Source organism: Lutzomyia longipalpis, chromosome 1 (genome assembly GCF_024334085.1).
Source record: "Lutzomyia longipalpis isolate SR_M1_2022 chromosome 1, ASM2433408v1".
NCBI lineage: Eukaryota > Metazoa > Arthropoda > Insecta > Diptera > Psychodidae > Lutzomyia > Lutzomyia longipalpis.
The window spans coordinates 47885720-47905905 of NC_074707.1; the positions used below are offsets into that span (position 1 = coordinate 47885720).

The 20186-nt window shown below is 31.7% G+C and overlaps 3 protein-coding genes across 5 annotated transcripts in view; 1 reads left to right on the forward strand and 2 right to left on the reverse strand.

Moving 5' to 3' along the window:
- LOC129787983 (protein Peter pan) overlaps positions 1-20186 on the forward strand; it is a 1185971-nt gene that overhangs the window by 116466 nt on the left and 1049319 nt on the right. The window lies entirely within an intron of this gene.
- LOC129787980 (L-dopachrome tautomerase yellow-f2-like) overlaps positions 1-20186 on the reverse strand; it is a 1067766-nt gene that overhangs the window by 116466 nt on the left and 931114 nt on the right. The gene's annotated exons all lie outside the window — the stretch shown is intronic.
- On the reverse strand, positions 287-20157 carry LOC129787949 (F-box only protein 11). Of its 2 annotated transcripts, none has more exons than XM_055823833.1 (7): positions 19623-20157; positions 15209-15325; positions 13965-15119; positions 11115-11359; positions 8979-9159; positions 7469-8543; positions 287-5820 (listed from the first exon to the last, which is right to left on the reverse strand). In XM_055823833.1, exons 1-7 carry the CDS (start codon positions 19714-19716, stop codon positions 5691-5693), a joined length of 2997 nt encoding a protein of 998 aa, XP_055679808.1. In that variant the 5' UTR covers positions 19717-20157; the 3' UTR covers positions 287-5690. The 2 variants fall into 2 exon arrangements, with proteins under 2 accessions (XP_055679808.1, XP_055679807.1); XM_055823832.1 differs by having other exon boundaries at positions 13965-15122.

A 20186-nucleotide genomic window follows, 5' to 3' on the forward strand; every position in this document is an offset into this window, starting at 1 on the left:
TGTATTTTTGATTATTTTTATTTTTCATCCTTTATAAGTTTATACAGAATGGATATTTATGTATAATTTGCATATGCTTTCACTTAAAAATTGTGATAATAAAGCGTATATTTGATTTTTCTAATATAAAGATTCATCTTCTGTTTATTTTTCCTTTTTTTTTGCTTTCTATTCTCTGTTTTATTTATTTTTTATCAGTTGCCATTCGAAAAGAAAATGTTTTGTTGTTAAAAAAAAATGGGATATTTTGAGACGAAAAAAAATATTTTTTTAAAGAACAAATTCGTGATTTATTTATATTTATTTAAAAAAAAAACATTACGACGATAAAAACCCATTAGAAGTTAAAATAAAAACTTCTGCGTGTTTAACAAAAGTATTATGTAGAAAAAAATTCGCATAAATTGCATATTTTTTATGTTTAATATATAAAATGTGTGTGTTGTGTTACTTTTTTTTCTTTATTATATATTTCTATACAGAAAAAGAAATTTAAAAAAAAAACGGATTAAGGGGTATTTATGTAGTTTCTTCTTCTTCTAATTTATACTCCTTGATCTTGATCATCATCTAATTGTTAAATAATACTTTGTTTTTTTTTATTTTTCTCAACTATGACGACACTCACTTTCATATATACTTTGCATTTTTTTTTTGTTAATTTTAATATTTATCTTGCTAGGTTTTTTTTTTCATTTTATATTCTTCACCAACCCTACCCACTTACATATTTCTGGCTCAATTGAAAATCACGATATTGTGAGCAATATAAAAAATAACTATAATTAATTTTTTTCTTTCATAAATTGTAAGTTTTTTTTTCCATTCACTAACTATTGCTGATATTTTTTTTATTTTATTTTATATTCGATGAAAGAGAAAGAAAACCCATTTAGTAGAAAAAAACTGAAAATTGTGAAAAAATATTTCAAGGAATGATTTGCAATGTTTTTTTATTAATGATTTGTTTGCGTTTTTTTTATTAATTGTTTGTTTTTTGTGTGATTTCTAGAGGAAAAAATGCACTGTGCTTCAGAAGAAAACCAAAAAATCTCAAAAACAAACAAAAATCCCAAAAGAAATATTTCTTATTTTTCTCTTCTTTCTAAAATTCTTAATATTTACTATCATTCATTAGTATTTTTTAATTTTTTTTTGCTTCTTCACTATTTTTCTTTCAAGACTTTTTTTTTTAGTTAACACTGGTGCTCTTATGATTTTTTTCTTATATTTCATTTCACTTCATTAATACTTTTTTTCTTTTTTATTTTACTTCAAGGTTTTACATTAAATATTTTGATGCATTTTTTTTCTTGTACGTTGCACAAAAGAATTTATAACAAAAAAGGAAAAAAAAAACAACAAACACTCCAAAGAAAAAATGTTTATTTCAATTTACTTTTTTGTTCTTTTCAAAAAGTTGGTTTTAGTTTTTTTTTTGTTTTATTCTTTTAGACTAATATTGCAATTATTCATCAATTATTTCATTTTTAAATCTTTTTATTTTAACACGATAATCATCACACAGTGAAAAAGTTTATATTTTTTTGTTACTTTTCTAGATATATTTTTGTTTAATTTCATTTTCTTTTCTATCTTTGTAAGAATTTCTACGTCACAAACTTTATTTTCTGTGGGAATTTTATTTAATCTTTCGTTTTTTTTTAATTTGAAATGTGACATCGAAATAGCACAATAAACTCCTCAAAAAACCAAATCGAAACAAAACCACAATCCATCGTACACTCAATTGCAGTAAATAACATTAGAGAATCAAAAAAGGATAAGAAATCCTCAATGAATGGCGGCCATTACCAATTTTATCCCTTTAAATGTTTCAAAACATTCACATTAATGTTTCTTCTACGAATTTGTCGCTACGAAACATTACTACGAATGTTTTGAAACATCTAAAAGGATAAAATTGGCAATGGCCGCCAATTGTTGAGCGTTTTTTTATGAAATCTTTGTTGGCTTTATTCTATGTGACCCCAGTGGAAAATGTTAAGCTTTTCATCGATTTCTTATTCTTTTTTATTACCTTATCTAGATCATGGGGGTCAAAATTATTTTCTAGACCCAAAGAAAGTCTCCTTCTGGACTGAAAAGACTCCTTTTCAAAGAATCATAAAAAAGAAGGAAATGAATAATTTTTAATTGATAAAAGGATTAAAAAAAATGAAGGACCTTCGTATACTTTTTATGCAACTTAGATAGTTAATGAGGAAATGTTGAATCGGAGCGCAGTCAATAAATGAAAAACTTAATTCTTGCTAATCAGCGACATTTCGCTATTATATTTAAATAGCATCCTCAGGCTCTGGAGGGAAAATCAATTACACAACATTTTCTTTTAGAAACTTAGATCTTCTCTTAGATACTTAATCTTTAAAGAAAAATTGGTTTAAATAACTGAAGTAATCAGTCACGATCTTTCACTATTTCAATTAGTTAAAACGACTGAAGTTCTTTAGCTGAATAATTTTGTCAATTTTGCTAAAGAACTTTAGTTGTTTTGACCAACTCTAATAGTGGAAGATCATGACTGATTCTTTCAGTCATTTAAACAGACTTTTTTTAAATAGTGACTTCGAAAGTCCGTGCCCTAGATTAGACCCTTGAACTTAGCCTGAACTTTTCAGTTAAAGTTAACCTAACAGTTAAGGCTAAATTTGAGTTTTAACAGTTGAGCGGATGATGACTACGTTGCTGGTGAAGCCTCACTGACTCATATCAGAAAATTAAAAAAATAAATAAATATTTTTTATATAAAATTTTATTCCAATAAAATAGTTTCAAAGCATGATTTGAAAAATAAAAATAGATAATGTTTTGTGGAGAACATTAATACCTTTATTGTTTCCTTCATTTTTTATGTTCGTAATTATTGCAAATTGAAATGCACGATGGACACATTACGATGAACTTTCTTTCCTTTTTTTTTGAGTATCTCTAATAATAAAAATTTGATATATTTCCTTTCTTCCACCTATGGCAATGATTTTTTCTTTTGTAAGAAGAATTTACTGAGATTTTTTGTTGTTTTCTTTAATATTGATCTATCATTTTTTCTTTTTAATCTTATACTTCACGTTTAAATGTGTTTTATTTACCTGTTCAAAAATTATTTCTTTTTTTTTTAAACGTTCTACCTATCATTAATTTTTCATTTTTTTTATCATGTTAATTATAAATGGGAATTTTGGGACAGATTAAACGTGTTTATTTCTTTTATTTTTTTGCATTTTTAAAGAGAGAAAAATAATAATTAAAAATACTTTTTAAACACACACAAAAATTAAAAATATATACTTTCACACAATTACACACACAACATACACATAGTTTTGAATTTACTATAAATAATTTCTTACTATTATAGTTTTCTTCTTCTTATAGCTCCGTCAATTTTTTTTCTTTATTTCCCTTAATCTACGGTCATTTATTCTTTTATTTATTTATTTTTCTTAAGCCATTCTCTTATCAAATTAATTGTCATTTATAATTGTAATTTATTTACACACTCGCGCTCACTCGCAAACAAACAAAAAACCTTCTACTTTACTATGTGTGCCTTATTTTCGTAAAATTGTTTCTTCTTTTAGCCCCTTCCCATCACTACAAATTCCTTCTTTTTTCCCCAATTTTTTTTTCTTCTAATATCTAATCAAGAGACAAATTATAATATTGAGTAATAAATATTTTTTCTCTTCCCCTCAAGTGGGCGACTTTATAAATCCCTCCTTCTTGTTGTTTTTTCCTCAAATTTATTTATTTTTTCAATTTCTAATACTTTATTTTATTAAATATCTCTACATATCCCAATTTATTTATTTATTAAATTTCTCTTCACAAAAATTGCCTTTCAATTCTTTTTTTTTTTTGTTTAATTATTTTTTCTCACTCTCAATTTCCAATTTCCATTTCCGATCTATTTTATATTTTTTCTTTTATATAATTTCTTTTATTAATTTCCGTGAATAAATAGTTCTTCTTTTCCTTCCTTTTTTTCACTTTAAAGATTTAATTTTATTTTATTACTTTCATGTCCAATATTTTTTGACATTTCCAAAAAATAGTTTTTTTTTTCTTCACATTTATTATGGAAATATTTTACAAATTTGCTTATTTTTTTGCGATTTTGAATTAAAAATTTTCTTTCTATGCTGCAATTTTGAATTGCTAATTTTAATATTTTTCTTAATTTTTTAATCAATCTCTCATTAAATTTATTTCAGCGTGATATTTTTTAGTCATTTTTATTCTTTTTTTTTTGTTTGTTATTATATAAATATATAAATAATAATATTTCAGTTTATTAATTTCTTTCTCACTCCCTCCCACACTAATTTCCTACGCAATGATTGCAATTAATTTGGAAGAAGAAATTTTTTCTTTAATTTATTCTTTTTTTTTAATGGGCTGTTTGTGAAAATATTTAAATACAAAAAAAAAACTTGTCAAAACGAAAGAAATTTGAAAGAAAATTAAATAGAGATTCGTAGGAAAATATAGAATTTTTTTTTGTTAATAATTTTTTAATACTCCCCCCTATTTTCCACCCACTGTGTTCTTTTTTTCTTTAATTAATTTGCATTGATATTAAAAATTTATTTTCTTGGCACCTAAAATGATTTTCTTCTTAAATCTTCTTCCGTTTTTTTTTCTTCAAGTTCCTAAAAAATGTGTTTAGTTGTGTTTTATTTATTTTTTTATTAATTCTTTTTTCTCACTATTCAAATATCAATTAGCACTAGAAGACAAGAAATTTTTCATTATGTTGATTTTTTTGTAGTTAATCTTCTTCTTCTTTCACGATAATTATTGAATAAAAATGTTTTATGTACATAAATTAAAATTAATTAATTTTCTTTAATTTTGTAAAGAAGCATTAAGACAGACTAATAAAAAAACATTTGATGGAACCTCAATGATTCCAGAATTATTTCATAAACAAAAAGTGATAAATTATTTAAAAAAAAAATACTTTCCGTCTTTTCCTGTAAGCTAAATAAAGGAAAATTTGCGAAGAAAAACCATCACGGAAGAATAAAAAAAAATTTCTCCTAAATTATGGGCACAAATCTACAAACATCTAAACACTTTCATACACTTTTTTTAAATATTTATTTAATAATTGTATTTCTTGTTTTGTTTTCTTTTTTTTTTTCGTAGTAATAATTGGTGATAGAAGATTTTTTTTAATATTTGTTTTTTTTTCATTAATTTTTCTTTATTATTCTTCTCCACAGATTTACCAGAGAGTAAGATTTATTTTAATTTTAATATTTCACTTTATTAAGGACTTCAGTTTATTAGTAGTTTTACATTTAAACAAAATACATTTTAATGTGTCTGAGAAGTTAAAAGAGAGAATATTGTAATAAATGTCCAAAAATTAAGGAATATTTCTCACATTTAAATTGTTTTTTTTCTTTTAAATTGAATAAAAAAAAAATAATAATAAAAAAAGGATAATAATCTCGAACTTACTGTAATATAGTAGAGAAGAAAATCAAATGAAGGTCTCGTAGTTGAATAATAGGTATAATAATAACGTGTTAGGTATAGTTGAATCCGCCAAAATCTGTAGTACTTCCGTGGAGTTTCTTCCAATGATTATTCTTCTTTTTTGTTGTTGTTGTTGTAATGATGATGAATTAGCAAATCATGATAAAGATAACAAGACCCTAGTTCACCATTAATGTATGAGATTCCATTGGTGCTGCTGAATCATACAGTGTGTCTGTATCCTGTGTTGGTTCACCTTGCAATTGGCACTGATTTGTCAGCGTACCGGCACCACAGTCGCAGAAAAATCTACAAAATTTTATTATTAAATTAAATTCTTATTCTTATTTTTTTTCTGTTAAAACTTTAGGAGAAATGTTGCAGAGAGAAAATTTTTTTAAATGTAGTTTCATGGAAACATGATGATTTTTCTGAAGATATTCTCTTTTTATGACGTTGAATTTTCACTAAAGACTTAATAAATAATTTAATAATTAAAAATTTCATTCATTTCATAAGAAAATGATGAAATTATGACAATTTTCCTTTCATTTCCCCTTTTAACTATTCAAATATTTTAATTCGGCGCCAATACCAAAAGTTTCAACACTTAAACCATGTTTCACTTGATGAAACATCATGTTTCAGTATTCCAATAATCAGATTGATGATCATTTTTCTTCCAAGTTGAAAAATTTATTAAATTGAATTGAAAATAGCAGTGAAGATGTTTTTGCATCCCTTCCCATTTCTCATAAGTTCTCTGATGAAAAACATTCATTTCCAAATACAAATACCGAATGTTTCATTACCCCTTTCGCGTTCTTTAGGTCATACATAGATTCAAATGTGAAACATTAGATTTTCCCGAATTTTAATCAATTAAATTGTTCTTTATTTTTAATTTTTTTTAATGAATTGAATTTTTCTCTTAATGTTCTTTAATTACACAAATGCGTTAAATATACATAAATGAATAGAATAGAATAAAATTTTATTCTGCCCTTTGCAGACTAGTGCTTAGGGCTATACATAAATGAGACTAAAGATACATAATGATTTGACTGAGAAATAAAATTCCTGAAAAAAGGTCGAATGTTTCAATGTTTTTTTTTATATTTCATTCTAACGTGAAAGAGTTAAAAAAATCATTTAGAAATCCGAAAAAAAATATCCTTTTTTTTTGGTCAGCGTATGATCCAAAAGACGTGAAAGGGTTAAGAGATTCTCAGACTAGAATTGTGCAACACTCTTGAAACATTCCTTCAATCTATGATTAGTTTAACCCTTTAACGTCCAACGTGAAACATAAAAACATTGAAACATGCGCTCTTTTATCGCGATTTTTATTTTATGAATTTTTTTAGAGGACTTTTCTCACTCAGAACGTCTTCTTTGACCCCTTATTCGTGAATTTGATGCATTTGTAACATGGAAAAACAATTACATTCATAAATAATTGAAAAAATAAAATGTTTCACGTTTGGGTCAGCGTATGACCCAAAAAACCTTAAAGGGTTAATTTTTGCGATAAAGTTCTCATCTATTTTACTTGTATGTTTTTTTTCCATTTATTTTCCTTTCAACGTTAGAATTTTTTTTTAGTTTGCAACATAATTTGTAGGCCTGATGAAGGTTGTAATAAAAATCATCGAAACGTCGTATGTAAAATTGTTTTATACTGAAAACCTTCCGGAAGTTTTAGAAAAAATTGTTCTCAAGCTGAGATTTAGACACAGAAAAAATCTCTCAAAGCTCCCGGAAGGAGTTTAATTTCCTTTTCATCAACTCTTGCAATAAATAAACAAATAAATAAATATATACAGTGGGACCCCAGTACAACGACCACTCGGATGTACTCTTCACACTCATTATTTTCAATGCGCGAGAATAGTATAACCAAGTGGTCGTTGTACTGGGGTTCCACTGTAGATAGAAAAGTAAAGAGAAAACTAACCTGTCATGCCGTATAAACTCCACATCGTGTCCTGCATGGCATGTCTTAATGCAATTCACGCATATGGCATTCCTATCCGTTGTATTGCACGTCTGACACCGATAGAAGTCATGCATTGGGAAGGATGTATAGCTGCTGATTTTATAGAGGCACTGGCCCCCGGAGACGGCTTTCTCCACTTCGTCTTGATTATTGAAAATCTTATTGCCACGCACAATTGGCTGAACACCACTTGCAAGGCAAAGTCCGCCGAATTTATTGTTAAAAATCTGATTAAATTCCAACGTTGCCGTGGCATTGTTTGTAATCTCCACCCCAGCTGCTAATCCATCGAAAATTCGATTTCTCCGCAAAATGGGGTGACTCTGTGTGGAAATGAGGACACCCGCTTGGGTATTCCGGAAGATATCATTTTCCTCGAGGATCCCCTTGCCCCCATTGAAGATACAAATACCCCCGTCGCGTCCATCGTAGATTTTGTTGCGCTTCAGCGTTGGATTGGAGTCCGTCTTAATCCACACACCCGCCATGGCATTGTCAAAAATCTCATTCTGCTCAAGGAGCCCCAAGCCCCCATTGTACACGAGCACCCCACCATTCTGTCCGCCCCAAATTTTATTGCCACGAATCACAGGATTGCTACCAGTGCGTATCTGTACGCCCGAATAGAGATGATTGAAGATGTCATTGTCTTCCAATTTACCGTGTCCATTGTCATAGAAATAGACACCAACTTGCTTCCCGGAATGGATACGATTGCGCCGCAACACCGGCGTACTACCCGTCGTAATCCACACACCCGCCAATGTATTGGCGTACACTTCATTCTCCTCAATCAACCCCTGGCCCTTTTCGTGCACATAAATCCCCCCATGTTGCCCATGGTGGATTTTATTGTGACGCACAATTGGGTCACTTGTCGTACGTATCTGTATACCCGCTAGGGCATTCCCATAGATATTATTGTGCTCAATCAGCCCGCGTCCTTCGCCAAAAATATACACACCCCCTTGGTGTCCGTTGTAAATTTCATTTTTGCGTATTGTTGGATTACTATTGGATGTTATCCAAACACCTATTGGAGTAGCAGGAGCAGCACCGGAAGCAAGTAAAAAAAAAACAATTTTGAAATTATTGAACTGAGTTTTGAACCCGCGATATTTGCTTATGTGCCGTGTAGGGTGTCAGCTTTTACCATTTAACCCAATCTTTGCTCTTTATGTCTTTATGTTTTTCTTTACGGAAAATTTCTTTTCCCTTTAAAATTATTGAAAAGAATATTTAATTTACAAACGAAATGAGGTCAAAGAGAAAAACCTTCACAGTTAATTTGACTTATTTTTGCAACCTTCTTCATCTTAATTTTTTTCATTTTGCACTCAAGAAAAAAAGAAATAATAAAAAATGTCCCCGTAATTTGATACACACCCAAAATCAATAAACAACTCGATAAAAAAAACTGAATAAAATCAATAAATAAATAAATGAAATTTCAACAACAACAACTTACCCGCAAAATTATTGGAATGAATTCGATTCTCAATAAATTGTCCAAGACCATTTTCATGTACATAAATGCCACCAGTTTGCCCATGATGTATCTCACATTTAACCACTGTTGGATTGGCACCAGCTTTCACTTCGAAGCCAGCAATTCTATTGTTGTGAATGTCATTCCGTTCAAAGTATCCCTGTGCACAGAGATAGATTACAAAAACAATTTTGTATATTACTTACATAAATGTTATTGATGATGATGATGAGTTATTGAGTAAAAGAAGAGTTTAAAAAAAAAGTATAAGAAGATGAGCAGGGACGTAGTCACGAAATCTTTTCAAAGGGGGGTTGTAATTTATAGAAGAAATTTGTTTTTAATACAAATGGGGATAAAAAGTATTGAAAAGAAAAATCGTTTTATGTGTTTTTCCTCATTTTTAACGTTTGATGTTCTTATTTTAACGTTTGACGTTCCCATTTCAACGTTATGTTGTTTATTTTTTATAATTTAACATTTCTTTTCCAACAGAAAGTTTCTATCCTTTTGACTGTTCTTTCTAATGTTTGTCCATTCATTTCAAATATTTAAAATATTTTTCTAACGTTTGAAGTTCTCATTCAAACACATGATGTTTTTTTTATAACATTTGGCGTTAAATTTTTTTACTTTTGACATTTCTTTTCCAATGTTTGTCGTTTTCTACGTTTTGACAAATTATTTCAAATGTTTAAATATTTTTTCTATCGTTAAATGTTTTCATTCAAACACATGACGTATCTTTTTTAACGTTTGACATTTCTTTTCTATTCTTTGACGGTTTTTGTCTATTCATTTCAAATATTTAGTTTTTTTTCATCGTTTGACGTTCTCATTAAAATATAAAACGTATCTTTTTCAACATTTGGCGTCAAATTTATTACTTTTAATATTACTTTTCCAGTGTTTGACGTTTTTTACGTTTGACAATTCATTTCGAATGTTTATATATATTTTTCTAACGTTTGACGTTCTCTTTGACATTTGACATTTCTCTTGTATCTTTTGACGTTTCTTTTCTATCCTTTGACATTTCTTACGTTTGACATTTCATTTTTTTTAACGTTTGACTCTTTAAACTGTTCAAAAATTCAAAATATAATTTAAAGAATTTTCTTTTAATTCTTCGTGTAATTTTGAGCTTAGAAATATTCTTTCTTTTCCTCTGAAAATTAATTTAAAAAAAAAAAGAGAAACAAGAATTGCCTGAACTTCTAATGTATTTAGACCCCCTTAATATCCTCCCTGACTTCATTACTGTTAAAGAGAGAATGCATCCGAGAGAAGAGCAAGAAAAATCCGACAGACTTTGTAGAGAAGTGTGGGTGAAAAATCAATACATTTTGATTCGCATTAAGAATTATTTTTCATTGCACAATTATCATTATTTTTCCACCCCCATCTTCTTTTCTGACGCAAATTCCTCCCTTAATTCCAAAGGTTTTTGAACTCTTTTAAATCACAATTTTGAGGCTTTATTTTCTCAGGCAATTTGAAAGTTTTTTTCTCTCTTCTTTTACAACTTTATGGATTTTCTTGAAAAGAATAAAAGTTTCTTTTTATTGAATTTTCCCTTCACTCCTCCTCCTCCTTCAGCGCACCCCTTTTCTTGGCCATCATCCAAAATTTGTATTCTGCAGAAATTTATACACAAAGTATTATATTCTCTGGATGATTTGCACATTAATTCTCATGGAGCAACTGAATTAATATTCTCAATGCTTTCAAACAGCATTGCATTTCTTTTCCTTTTTTTTTCTTTCGTTGTTTGTTGAATAAATCTATAATATTTTATCATCCACCCTTTCCCAACAAGAAAAAGAAAGAAAATTTTTCATGTTTAAAGAGTTATTTATAAAACATCTTTGATGTTCTAATTTCATAGAATAAGGCAGAATAATCCCACAAATTATTATAGCTATGCTACCATAATTGATTGCTTCAGACACAGAGATAAAATTAACTAATTTAAACTTTAATAACTCTTTGATGGTTAAATTGAAAGCCTTGATCTCTCTCAATGAGAAATCAATACTATTTAATTTAATAAATTACAAAGAAAAAACTTTAAATAACTCATAAACAATTTAAAAAAAAAGTTAAAGAACTCACCATTCCATTGTCAAACGTAAAGATCCCAACATCGCGTCCATGATGAATGTGATTTTCCCGCATTATGGGACTCGCAAAGTTCTTCACCCAAATTCCAGCTAAAGCATTTCGGCTGATCTCGTTGTGCTCATACGTCCCCTGTGCGTAGTCCGTCACATACAGGCCGACATTTTCGCAATCACTTATGTCACAATGCCTAATCACGGGATTTGCACCCACACCGCTTACGCATACAGCAGCTCCCACTGCAGAAGAATTTAAAAAAAAAATAGAAAAATAAATCAGATGAAACAATTGTTGAAAAAAAAAAAGAATTTTATCAAGGTATTTGAAAAAGAAATTAAATAAAAATAACTTTTTTTTTTAATCAATAATCACGTTTCTCGTGCTTTAGGAATAAAAAACAATATTAAAATTTGTCGCTCAGAACTTAAAAGTCTTAAGGAAAATTTATTATTCTTTTGTCATTCATTGTTGAAGTAAAAAGTATCCTCTCAGTCAGAGAAAGAAAGAAAATGTTTAAAATTTTCATTTTTGCTGTGTTGGCACTAAGTTTTGCCTTTTTCTTTCAAGATTTTGGTAAGAAATCAACAAAAAATTTTATTTTAGAATAATTATCTCCTTTCTCAGTGTGTCAAAATTATTAAAGGAAACAATAAATAATAAATAAATGCCCGAAGAAGGAGAAAAATCTGTGAAATATCATTAATAATAGAATTAAAAAAAAAAAACGTTCAAAAATTAAGAAATTTATTATCAAAAAATTAAAATATTAAATTTTTATTATGAATTCCAGGAGTTCTTCAACCAATTGAAGCCAAGCCAGGTAACCAAAAAGGTTTCTATGTTTTAAGTAAAGGAGTCTATTCATTTTACAATTTGTGCTATATGAGCTCATTTTAAGAGATTATTTACTACAGAAATATTTAAGCTGTGATTCTTTCAAAGAAAAACAAATAGACAATTTAAATTTTTAAGGACGTCAAGTTTTTTTTTTAAATTTCTTTCTTCTTCTGTACAGTTTTTTATTTCTGTATTAAATATTTAATTTTACTAAATATATTTTGAGTCTGGTAATGGTGTTCGAAAAATCTTTTATATTCATATTTTTCTGTACTAATTTCTACCCTATATTTCTATATTATTTTACTTTTTATTTTAATTTTTTCAAACATTACTCACTAATTTCTTTCTGTACGCATTCCACCATTGCCCTATTTTCTTGTCCTTGTGCTTTGTTCTGTACTAAATTTTTCCTGTACTATATAATTTTTCCTAAAGTTTTTTTATTTCTGCAGGTACTAAATATTCGAAATATTCCTTTTGCTAAATATATTTTGAGTCTGGTAATGGTGTTCTAAAATGTTTTATATTAATTTGTACTAAATTTTTCCTGTACTATTTTTTTCAAGAACTTTCTTCTGAGCCTCATTTATTTCCTTTGTTGTTTGTACTAATTCCATTATTATTCTTTCATTCTTAATTTTCAGTTCTAATTTTCTCTACGAATTGTACTAATTTCTTTTTTTTGTACTAATTATCATTCGCACAATATTTATTTAATACAAAATTGCGTGATCTTTGTCTCTTCTATTGACTAAACAAAGTCCTTTGTTCTGTAAGTAGATAGGTACTGTTCTAAGGAAAAAAAGTCTTTTCAGCTTGTAAAGCCTTTTAGGCTTTTCTTGAATTCTTTTATTTTGATCCTGTACACCGAAAGAAAAAATCACTAGAATTAGAGAATTTTTTACCCTCAATCAGAGATTTGCCCCAGTGGACTGTGTGTCTCTAGAATGGGTACACAAAGTCACTAAATCCGCAGTTGTTTGACAGCAATAAATTAGCTCAAAAACTGATTTAACCACTCATATTTGACTAAAAACTGCAATAATTGCAAAAAAGTTTATTGTTTATAACCTAAACATAACAAGGAATAAGCGAAATGACAGAAAAACCCGAATTGTGACATTTTGACAATCAGATTTAGTGACTCGTGTGTCTCTATATTGGAGAATCAAGTCTACTACTTTAGCGACGAGCCCCAGTAAACAGTGATTCTCTAAACCTCTAGCATATTTTTCTTTCGGTGTAGAAAGTTTTGATTAAGTTCTAAAAATCATCAAATGATGTCATAGCGTAAAAAAACCTTTTTTTATGTTTCTAATGCAAATGTTTTATTTATTTTTTTTTAGCATTAGATCCTTGTGGAAAACTAACTGGGAATGAACTTATTGAATGCCTCGGTTCTTTGTTGATCATAATTTTAAGTGGAAGACGTTAAAATGTAAATATTTCTCACATTAAATTCAATTGAATTCTCAAAAAAAAAAATCTTAAATATCCTTTTAAAAAACTTCTTTTGAATCAATAAATAAATAAACTTTTAACTGACTAGAAGTATTTTTAATATCAAGAACTTCAAGGAAAGAATTTAATCTAGTTGAAGGTTTTATTTGATAATCCTTCAATGATATCATAGCACAAAGTAGAGTGAATAAACTCCTTTAATGTTTTAATCGTCAATGTTTTCTTTCTTTTTAGCCATGTATACACCTAACTGGGGATGACTTTGATGATTGTTTCGATGAAGCCTTATTTATGTTACTTTCATTGGGAAGACGTTAAAATTTGAATATTTTCTCAAAATAAATTCAATTGAATCCTTCAAAAATTTTTTTCTTTAATGCAAAAATAAATTAATTCCTAGAATTGACTGAGAATTTTTTTTCTTACGTAAATTCTGCACCAAAATCCCTTTCTTTTTTTTTGGTTAAGTTCTTTCAAAATTAAACTGATTTTTTCGTTAAAACTTTTCAAAGTAAAACTAAATAAATAATAAGAAAAACTCACCAACAGAAGTGCTTCGGATGATGCAATGATCAATGGTTGGACTGGAATTTTCACCCACTTCGAGACAATAGTGTTTATGATGGGGCACCGTGGATGTCACATCGGGTGAGAATTTCAGCGTCATATGCCCCACGTAGGCATGTTTGGCACCCTCAACAAACATCACCGTTGACTCGGACTCCCTTTCGAGCACAATGGACTCCGCCACATTCCCCGGAGCAGCCCCAATGAGTGCCACGTCTGAATCAATTACCAAAAATTCCCCACGATAGTGCCCAGCATGGAGGAAGATTAAACTCCCCGGATGCTCAACAACGCATCCCTCATCCGCAGCTAGAACGGCATTTGATGGCAAACCAGCGGGTGCTCCGGCATTTGCCAATGCTGGGACACCCGGTGATGAAATCGTTGTGGGTGTAAGTCCCGCCGTTGCTGCAGCTGCACCCGTGGCTGTTGTGCGTTCATCGGAATAATCAAGAGCCGCTTGAACGGTGTTAAAGTAGGCAATATTGCGCCCTCTGTACTTCCTATCTTGATACCCGGGACGCACGTGGATGCCCCGATAGAGCTGATGGAAGCTCTCCTTCCACGGATTTGCATAATCGGAATCTTCGGGTTTTACAAAGAGAAACTTACACGGTTCAGGGTTGAATAGTGGCAAATCATACTCATACACACTCTGATACAATCTCTTCCACAATTCCGTATCATTGGCAATTGTATTGAAGCGCTTACAAACGAGCGATAGACGACACAGATCTTGCTCCAGGAGGTAGGAGAAGATTGTCAGGAGTACCTCATCGGGCATTTCATATTGCAAATACTGCGCTGCCGACGGGGTGCATGTGTCAATGCTCGTTGAATACGTACGGCGGGGCCTTTTGCGTGCCGGCAGCATGTAGCAACCCCCATCGATTGACGTACTCTGATAGTGATGCCCCGATTGGCCGCTCCAGGTGCACAAATCGTGACTGGCCGATGGGGATTTACGTCGCAAATCGTACGGGGACTGATGCCCAGCCGACGATGTGGATGCAACACCCGCTGCAGCAGCGGAACTTGTAGCTGTGGCAACAGCTGATGCCCCAGCTGGGGAACTACTTGAATTGCTAGGTCCCGGAATAGCACCACCACTGCTTGTTGCTGTGGAATTTGCTGCTACGCGGAAATTTGTTATTTTTTATTTTCTTCATTAAAAAAATCCTTAAAGATCCTTTTCTTTTTTAAATAAAAAGGCTAAGTACCTGTATTTGTGCTGGAAGCACTAGTTCCCGTAGCAGCAACAGTTGATGGACCTCCGGATGATGTTGCTGTACCAACATTTAGGGCTGGAAGATTCTGACATGGTGGCTCACACGGATCTATCCCAAACAAGACAATATTTAACTCTTAATTTTCTTTCTAATTTTATTCTTTCAAAAAAAAAAAAGTCTGAGATCGTTTTTTTTTCTTCCTCTTCATTCTTCCCTTCTGTCGTCATTTTGAGGATATTTTTAGTTAACTCTCCTTCATCACACAATTGAAAATTCCTAATTTGGAATAAATTTTCTCTCCCTCTCTGCATGTAGAAGAAAAAGAAAAAATTTACCTCTTGTGTGACGACGATGGCTTTCTATTTTGGGTTAGGATTTAAATCTCCCCCCTACTCAACGAACCCAATAAGGGTAGCAAAAACCAATCTTTCATCGGTCTCTCTTAGGGCCTAAAGAAAAGTTTTATGGTAAAATCATCATCATACAGCTGGGTTTCTTCGTGAATTTCATTCCGGACGCCCTATTTCTTTTTCCCATCAGTTCTCTCCTCAATTTCTTTTTCTTTTACACACACAAACATTCTCACACACATACTTTTTTTCTTACTTCAAGAAGAAGAAGAAGAACTTCAGGTAGACGAAAAAATGTCTCACAGAGAGAAGCAAATATGGAAGGAAATGAAGTAAAGAAGAATAAAATAAAAACACAAAAAGTCGAGACTGAGAGGTAGGTAAGACGAGAAGAAAAAACTTATAGAGGCCTTTTAGTTCGATGACCAAGAAATGTAAGCCCATGTGCTTTAAAAAAAAATCTCTGGGGCATCTCATCTGCTGATGACAGTGCGTTGTTGGTGTTAGAGAGAAGATTCTCAAGAGATAAGAACGAGGTAGACGCGATAAATCCTCTTCGCTAAATTTGATTCTGGGTTAGAGGTTGCAAGTTAGTGCAGTGTGGTGATGATGTCTCCTCCACACGCCGCAGATGAGAAGAAGAAGAAATTCTTAACAAATCTTTTCTATACGCATTTTCCACCAACATTGACTCGTCTTTCAAGATCTCTTCTTGAATTCTTCATCTTCTCTACAATAATATGTTGTAAAATGTACTACACACATAATTGCTGCCAGGGGGTTAATGACTCTTTTGTACGCAGAATGCATTTTAATAATAAACTAATAATAAATACATTTTACAAGTTCAAATGTTAAATTAAAGAGAAATTCTTTATTAACAATTTTTAAGATGAAAATCTTAAGCTACTGATGAAATAGTTTTTAGCAATTAAGGAAATATTGAGGTGATGGAGAAAATATTCAGCAAAAGAAACGAATAAACGAATTTATCAGCTGAAGAAAATTTGTATTCTGTAAAAAGAAAAAAATGAAATCAACTGAAGATTTAAAAAATAGACTAATTATTTAAATTATATTAATTTCAAAATATTATTATTTCTTAATATTTAAAATTGGATTATTTCATTAATTTCTTATTAAAAACTTGAATTATTTCTTAAGTTGCTGAATTTCCTATTCAGTTCTTGAATATTTTCCATAATTAACATTTCTTACGGGATTCTTAAAATGATTTCTTCAGTTTCTAATATTTTTTTTATTACATTCCTAAACTATTTTTTCAATTTGTTGAATTTCTTAAAGAATTTTAAAATTATGATTTTTTCTTTGTAAAATTCGTTTTATTGTAAACTATAAACTCTGAAAAAAGATAATCTATCAAATCAAAATTCATTACTACTAGGTCTGCCTTATTCTGTTCCTTAAACCTAGCTTAAGTTTTTTTAAGCAAAAATTTATTTTTTATGCCGGAATAAAGTATTTTTGGGGTCAGGTTTTTAGGATTTTAAAGTTAGGATAAAAAGAATTGTTGCTATGAGCCATTTTTGAGTTTAACCCTAATTCTGTCTTATAAAACCTTAAAAAGTATATTTAAATAGGGCCTAAAAAATACATAATTTAGTTTTTAAATTTAGGTTAAGATTAAGAAACTCACGCCTATCTTCAAAACTTAGGTAAAACTTAAAAATCCTATGGAACTTAAGGCAGACTGAGTGAATTTTATTCAAGTCTAAGATTCATTAGAAAAAAAATTGAAAACGTATTTTCAGTACAAAAAGCATAAGCTGCTTGTACAAAAACCTCGTAAATTGCAATGGGGGCGTGTGTTATGTTTTTTTTTGCCCAATACTACCCCAAAATTTTCAACAAAAAAAAAAACAGAAGAGAAATTAAAAAAATCTTTATAAATTTCTTTGGATTTATTACTTTATAAAAATGTTTTGTTTTTCTTTACAAATTTTTGACAATGAAATGACATTACACTTAATAAACTCCTTTAAGCTTCCCCATTTAGTATTTTAGCATAAATTCCCTATTTTTAAGCCATCCCCTTGGCTGTTATCTATATAATAAAGAAAGGTCTGTTTGTTGGTAATCTTCCGTCGTGTTCGGCTATACAAATCTACACCGTTTGACCGATCGCGATGAAATTTGGCACAGAGGCTCCTTATATCAGGCGGTTTCGAGTGGCCGTATTCATTTTCCCCCCAAAGCCCCCCTTCAGGTAGCCCCCATATAACTCTCATGCAGTTTTTGCGAATTTTTGAATTTGGCGCCAGAAATGTTGTATGAAAATGATTTCTTCCCTTTGAATTTTTTTTTGAGATTGATGAGTGTGCCCAATCATACTTATAAATCATCACAATTTTTTCTCTCTAAAATTTGCGCGAAGCGCAAAACCCCCCGCGAAGCGGGGCGAGGAAAATTGGAGCGAAGCGACAATTTACCTCGTTCTCTACTAAAACTCGATTTATTCGCAATTGGTCACTATAACAAGATCTCCGAGAGCCTTGCGAAATTCTTTCCGTGCTTCCGAGAATTCTTGAGCTCCACACACTGGAGTGGAGTGAGAAAAAAGCATAAACATTCGAGCTATCAAATCAAAAAGAGTCTCTCTCTCACAGCCAGACCCAACAGAATTCCTCTGTGTGTGCTGTGCGTCTTATGAGCACTGAATTCTCTTCTGTGTTGGACAATTAATAAAACGGGAACATATGTAACCACATAATTCTCATTTTTTTTCTCCTTTTTTGAGGTCATCGCTGTCAAATACTCCACACTCCGGGCAGCTCGTGGAGGCTGCACAGTGAACATTATATAGCTTCTATTGCTTCCTGCCTCATTGGAGATTTTATGTGAGGACCTTTCGTTTTTGGTTGGTAATTGGCTTATCACTCTGCGCTGAAGGTATTCCCGGAAGACTCAAAAATTCCTCTAGATGTTGATATTTCTCAGGGACAACTTTGTGGTGATAAAGTGGAGGTGTGTGTGTGTGGCAAATAAACACAAATCTCGACCTTCTTTCACACAAACACACAGAGAGACAATCAAAGAAGAAAAAAAAGCCAGACTACTTCTCAGACTTGCCTGAAAGTCATGGAAAATCCCTCTTGTTGACCTCTTCAACTCTTTGTTTTCTTGGTAAATTTCTCAAGAAGTTTCTGGAGGCTTCTTGAGGTAATTCTAACAGTCAAAGATCCAAAGAGATATTAGCCAGAAAAGGTGTGGGATTTGTGGAGATATTGAGAATGGAATAAAATCAATTTCCAAATGAAGAATTTGACGTCATTCATTGCTATTTTCTTAACCATTTCACATCATCATTCCTTTCATTCTCTCCCCCACATTCTCACGTCATCTCTGCCTCACATACACACGTATACACCTTTGCAGTTGATCGCCCCCCATTTGGGGGGCTTTTCTTGGGAGAATCTCTTTGCTCTTTCTCTCGGAAAATTCGTGTGGATGAGATTGGGAGGAAGGTGAGAAGAACATAATAATAAAAAAAAAGTTATGACAAAATCGAAATTGCAGAGACAATTGTAGCTGGGTGGAATAAAGAAAATGGGGGGCGAGAGAATAAAATAATATAATAAAGGGAGAGCGAGGAGAGGATGAGGCAAGAAAAAAATGAATCCGGAGTCGATAAATTTTGGGGTCGAATTTCCGGGAATTAAATAGACATTGGCCAAGAAGGTTGTCCCTCTTCGGCGCACGCACCACCCACGGGCCCCGGAATGTTGCTCTCTCCCTCTCACGGGAGCTCTCTACGTACTATCAAACACGGGAGGTTCTGGGGAGAGCCATTGAGCGAGCGGACGGAGAGAGCGAGAGAGAGAGAGAGTGAAAGGAAAACCCTCGATTTTGAGCCAGAGCCCCGCCGGGAGCCCCATTCCCTCAATACTATCCATCACCGTCATCGCCCCCCACACGGGCGTTTCCTCCTCCTGACAGATTTTTTTCCCTTCTTCCTCATTCAAATCCAAGTGAGCCCCTCCTTGAGCCATGGAGGATGGATATTTTTTTCTCACACAATTGGTGCTTCAACTTACCTGAAGTTCTCGATGGCAGAGCGATGCGATTGGCACCTTTTCGCCGTGATCGCCTCACATAGGATCGTGAAGATGTGAACGAGGCACTCGGCATGGTGCCCCACAAGTAATCCACCAACAAAAAGGCCCCGTCTGGAGTTTCACAGCACACACACAATATGTGGGGGCCAAAGCAAAAATTCCGTAAGCCGTCCTAAACAAAGAAGAAACTCGCAGCCATTTTAAGTGCCCCGAAAAAAAAACAACCGCACTTCAGTGAGAGCGAGACACACAGATTGGCCGATGCGCGTACAAGAGGGAGATGCCAACAAAATTCACACCACTGGGCCCCCGCGAGAAGAAATTGTCTCAGCCGTTTTTTTCACACACCCACGCACAATTTCACGGCTTTTCCACCATTTTCGCACGCACGCAACACTTAGGGGTGCATTCTGCAACTTTTCCACACCTTTTCACAGCTGGAAATGCAGAGAAAATTGCATAATTTGTCGGGAGACTTTTTTCACACCAAAACGTCACCTCACTGCAACTTCGTGAACTACCTTCGGCCGCCCTTCGGCTTTT

Coding starts and splice junctions, on each gene's coding strand:
- LOC129787949 (XM_055823832.1), bottom strand. CDS start 19,716: ATGCCGAGTGCCTCGTTCACATCTTCACGATCCTATGTGAGGCGATCA. Junction 9,160..11,114: donor TTACGTTTGACAATGGAATG/GTGAGTTCTTTA, acceptor CTCTGTGCACAG/GGATACTTTGAACGGAATGA. Junction 8,544..8,978: donor TCATTCCAATAATTTTGCGG/GTAAGTTGTTGT, acceptor CTACTCCAATAG/GTGTTTGGATAACATCCAAT.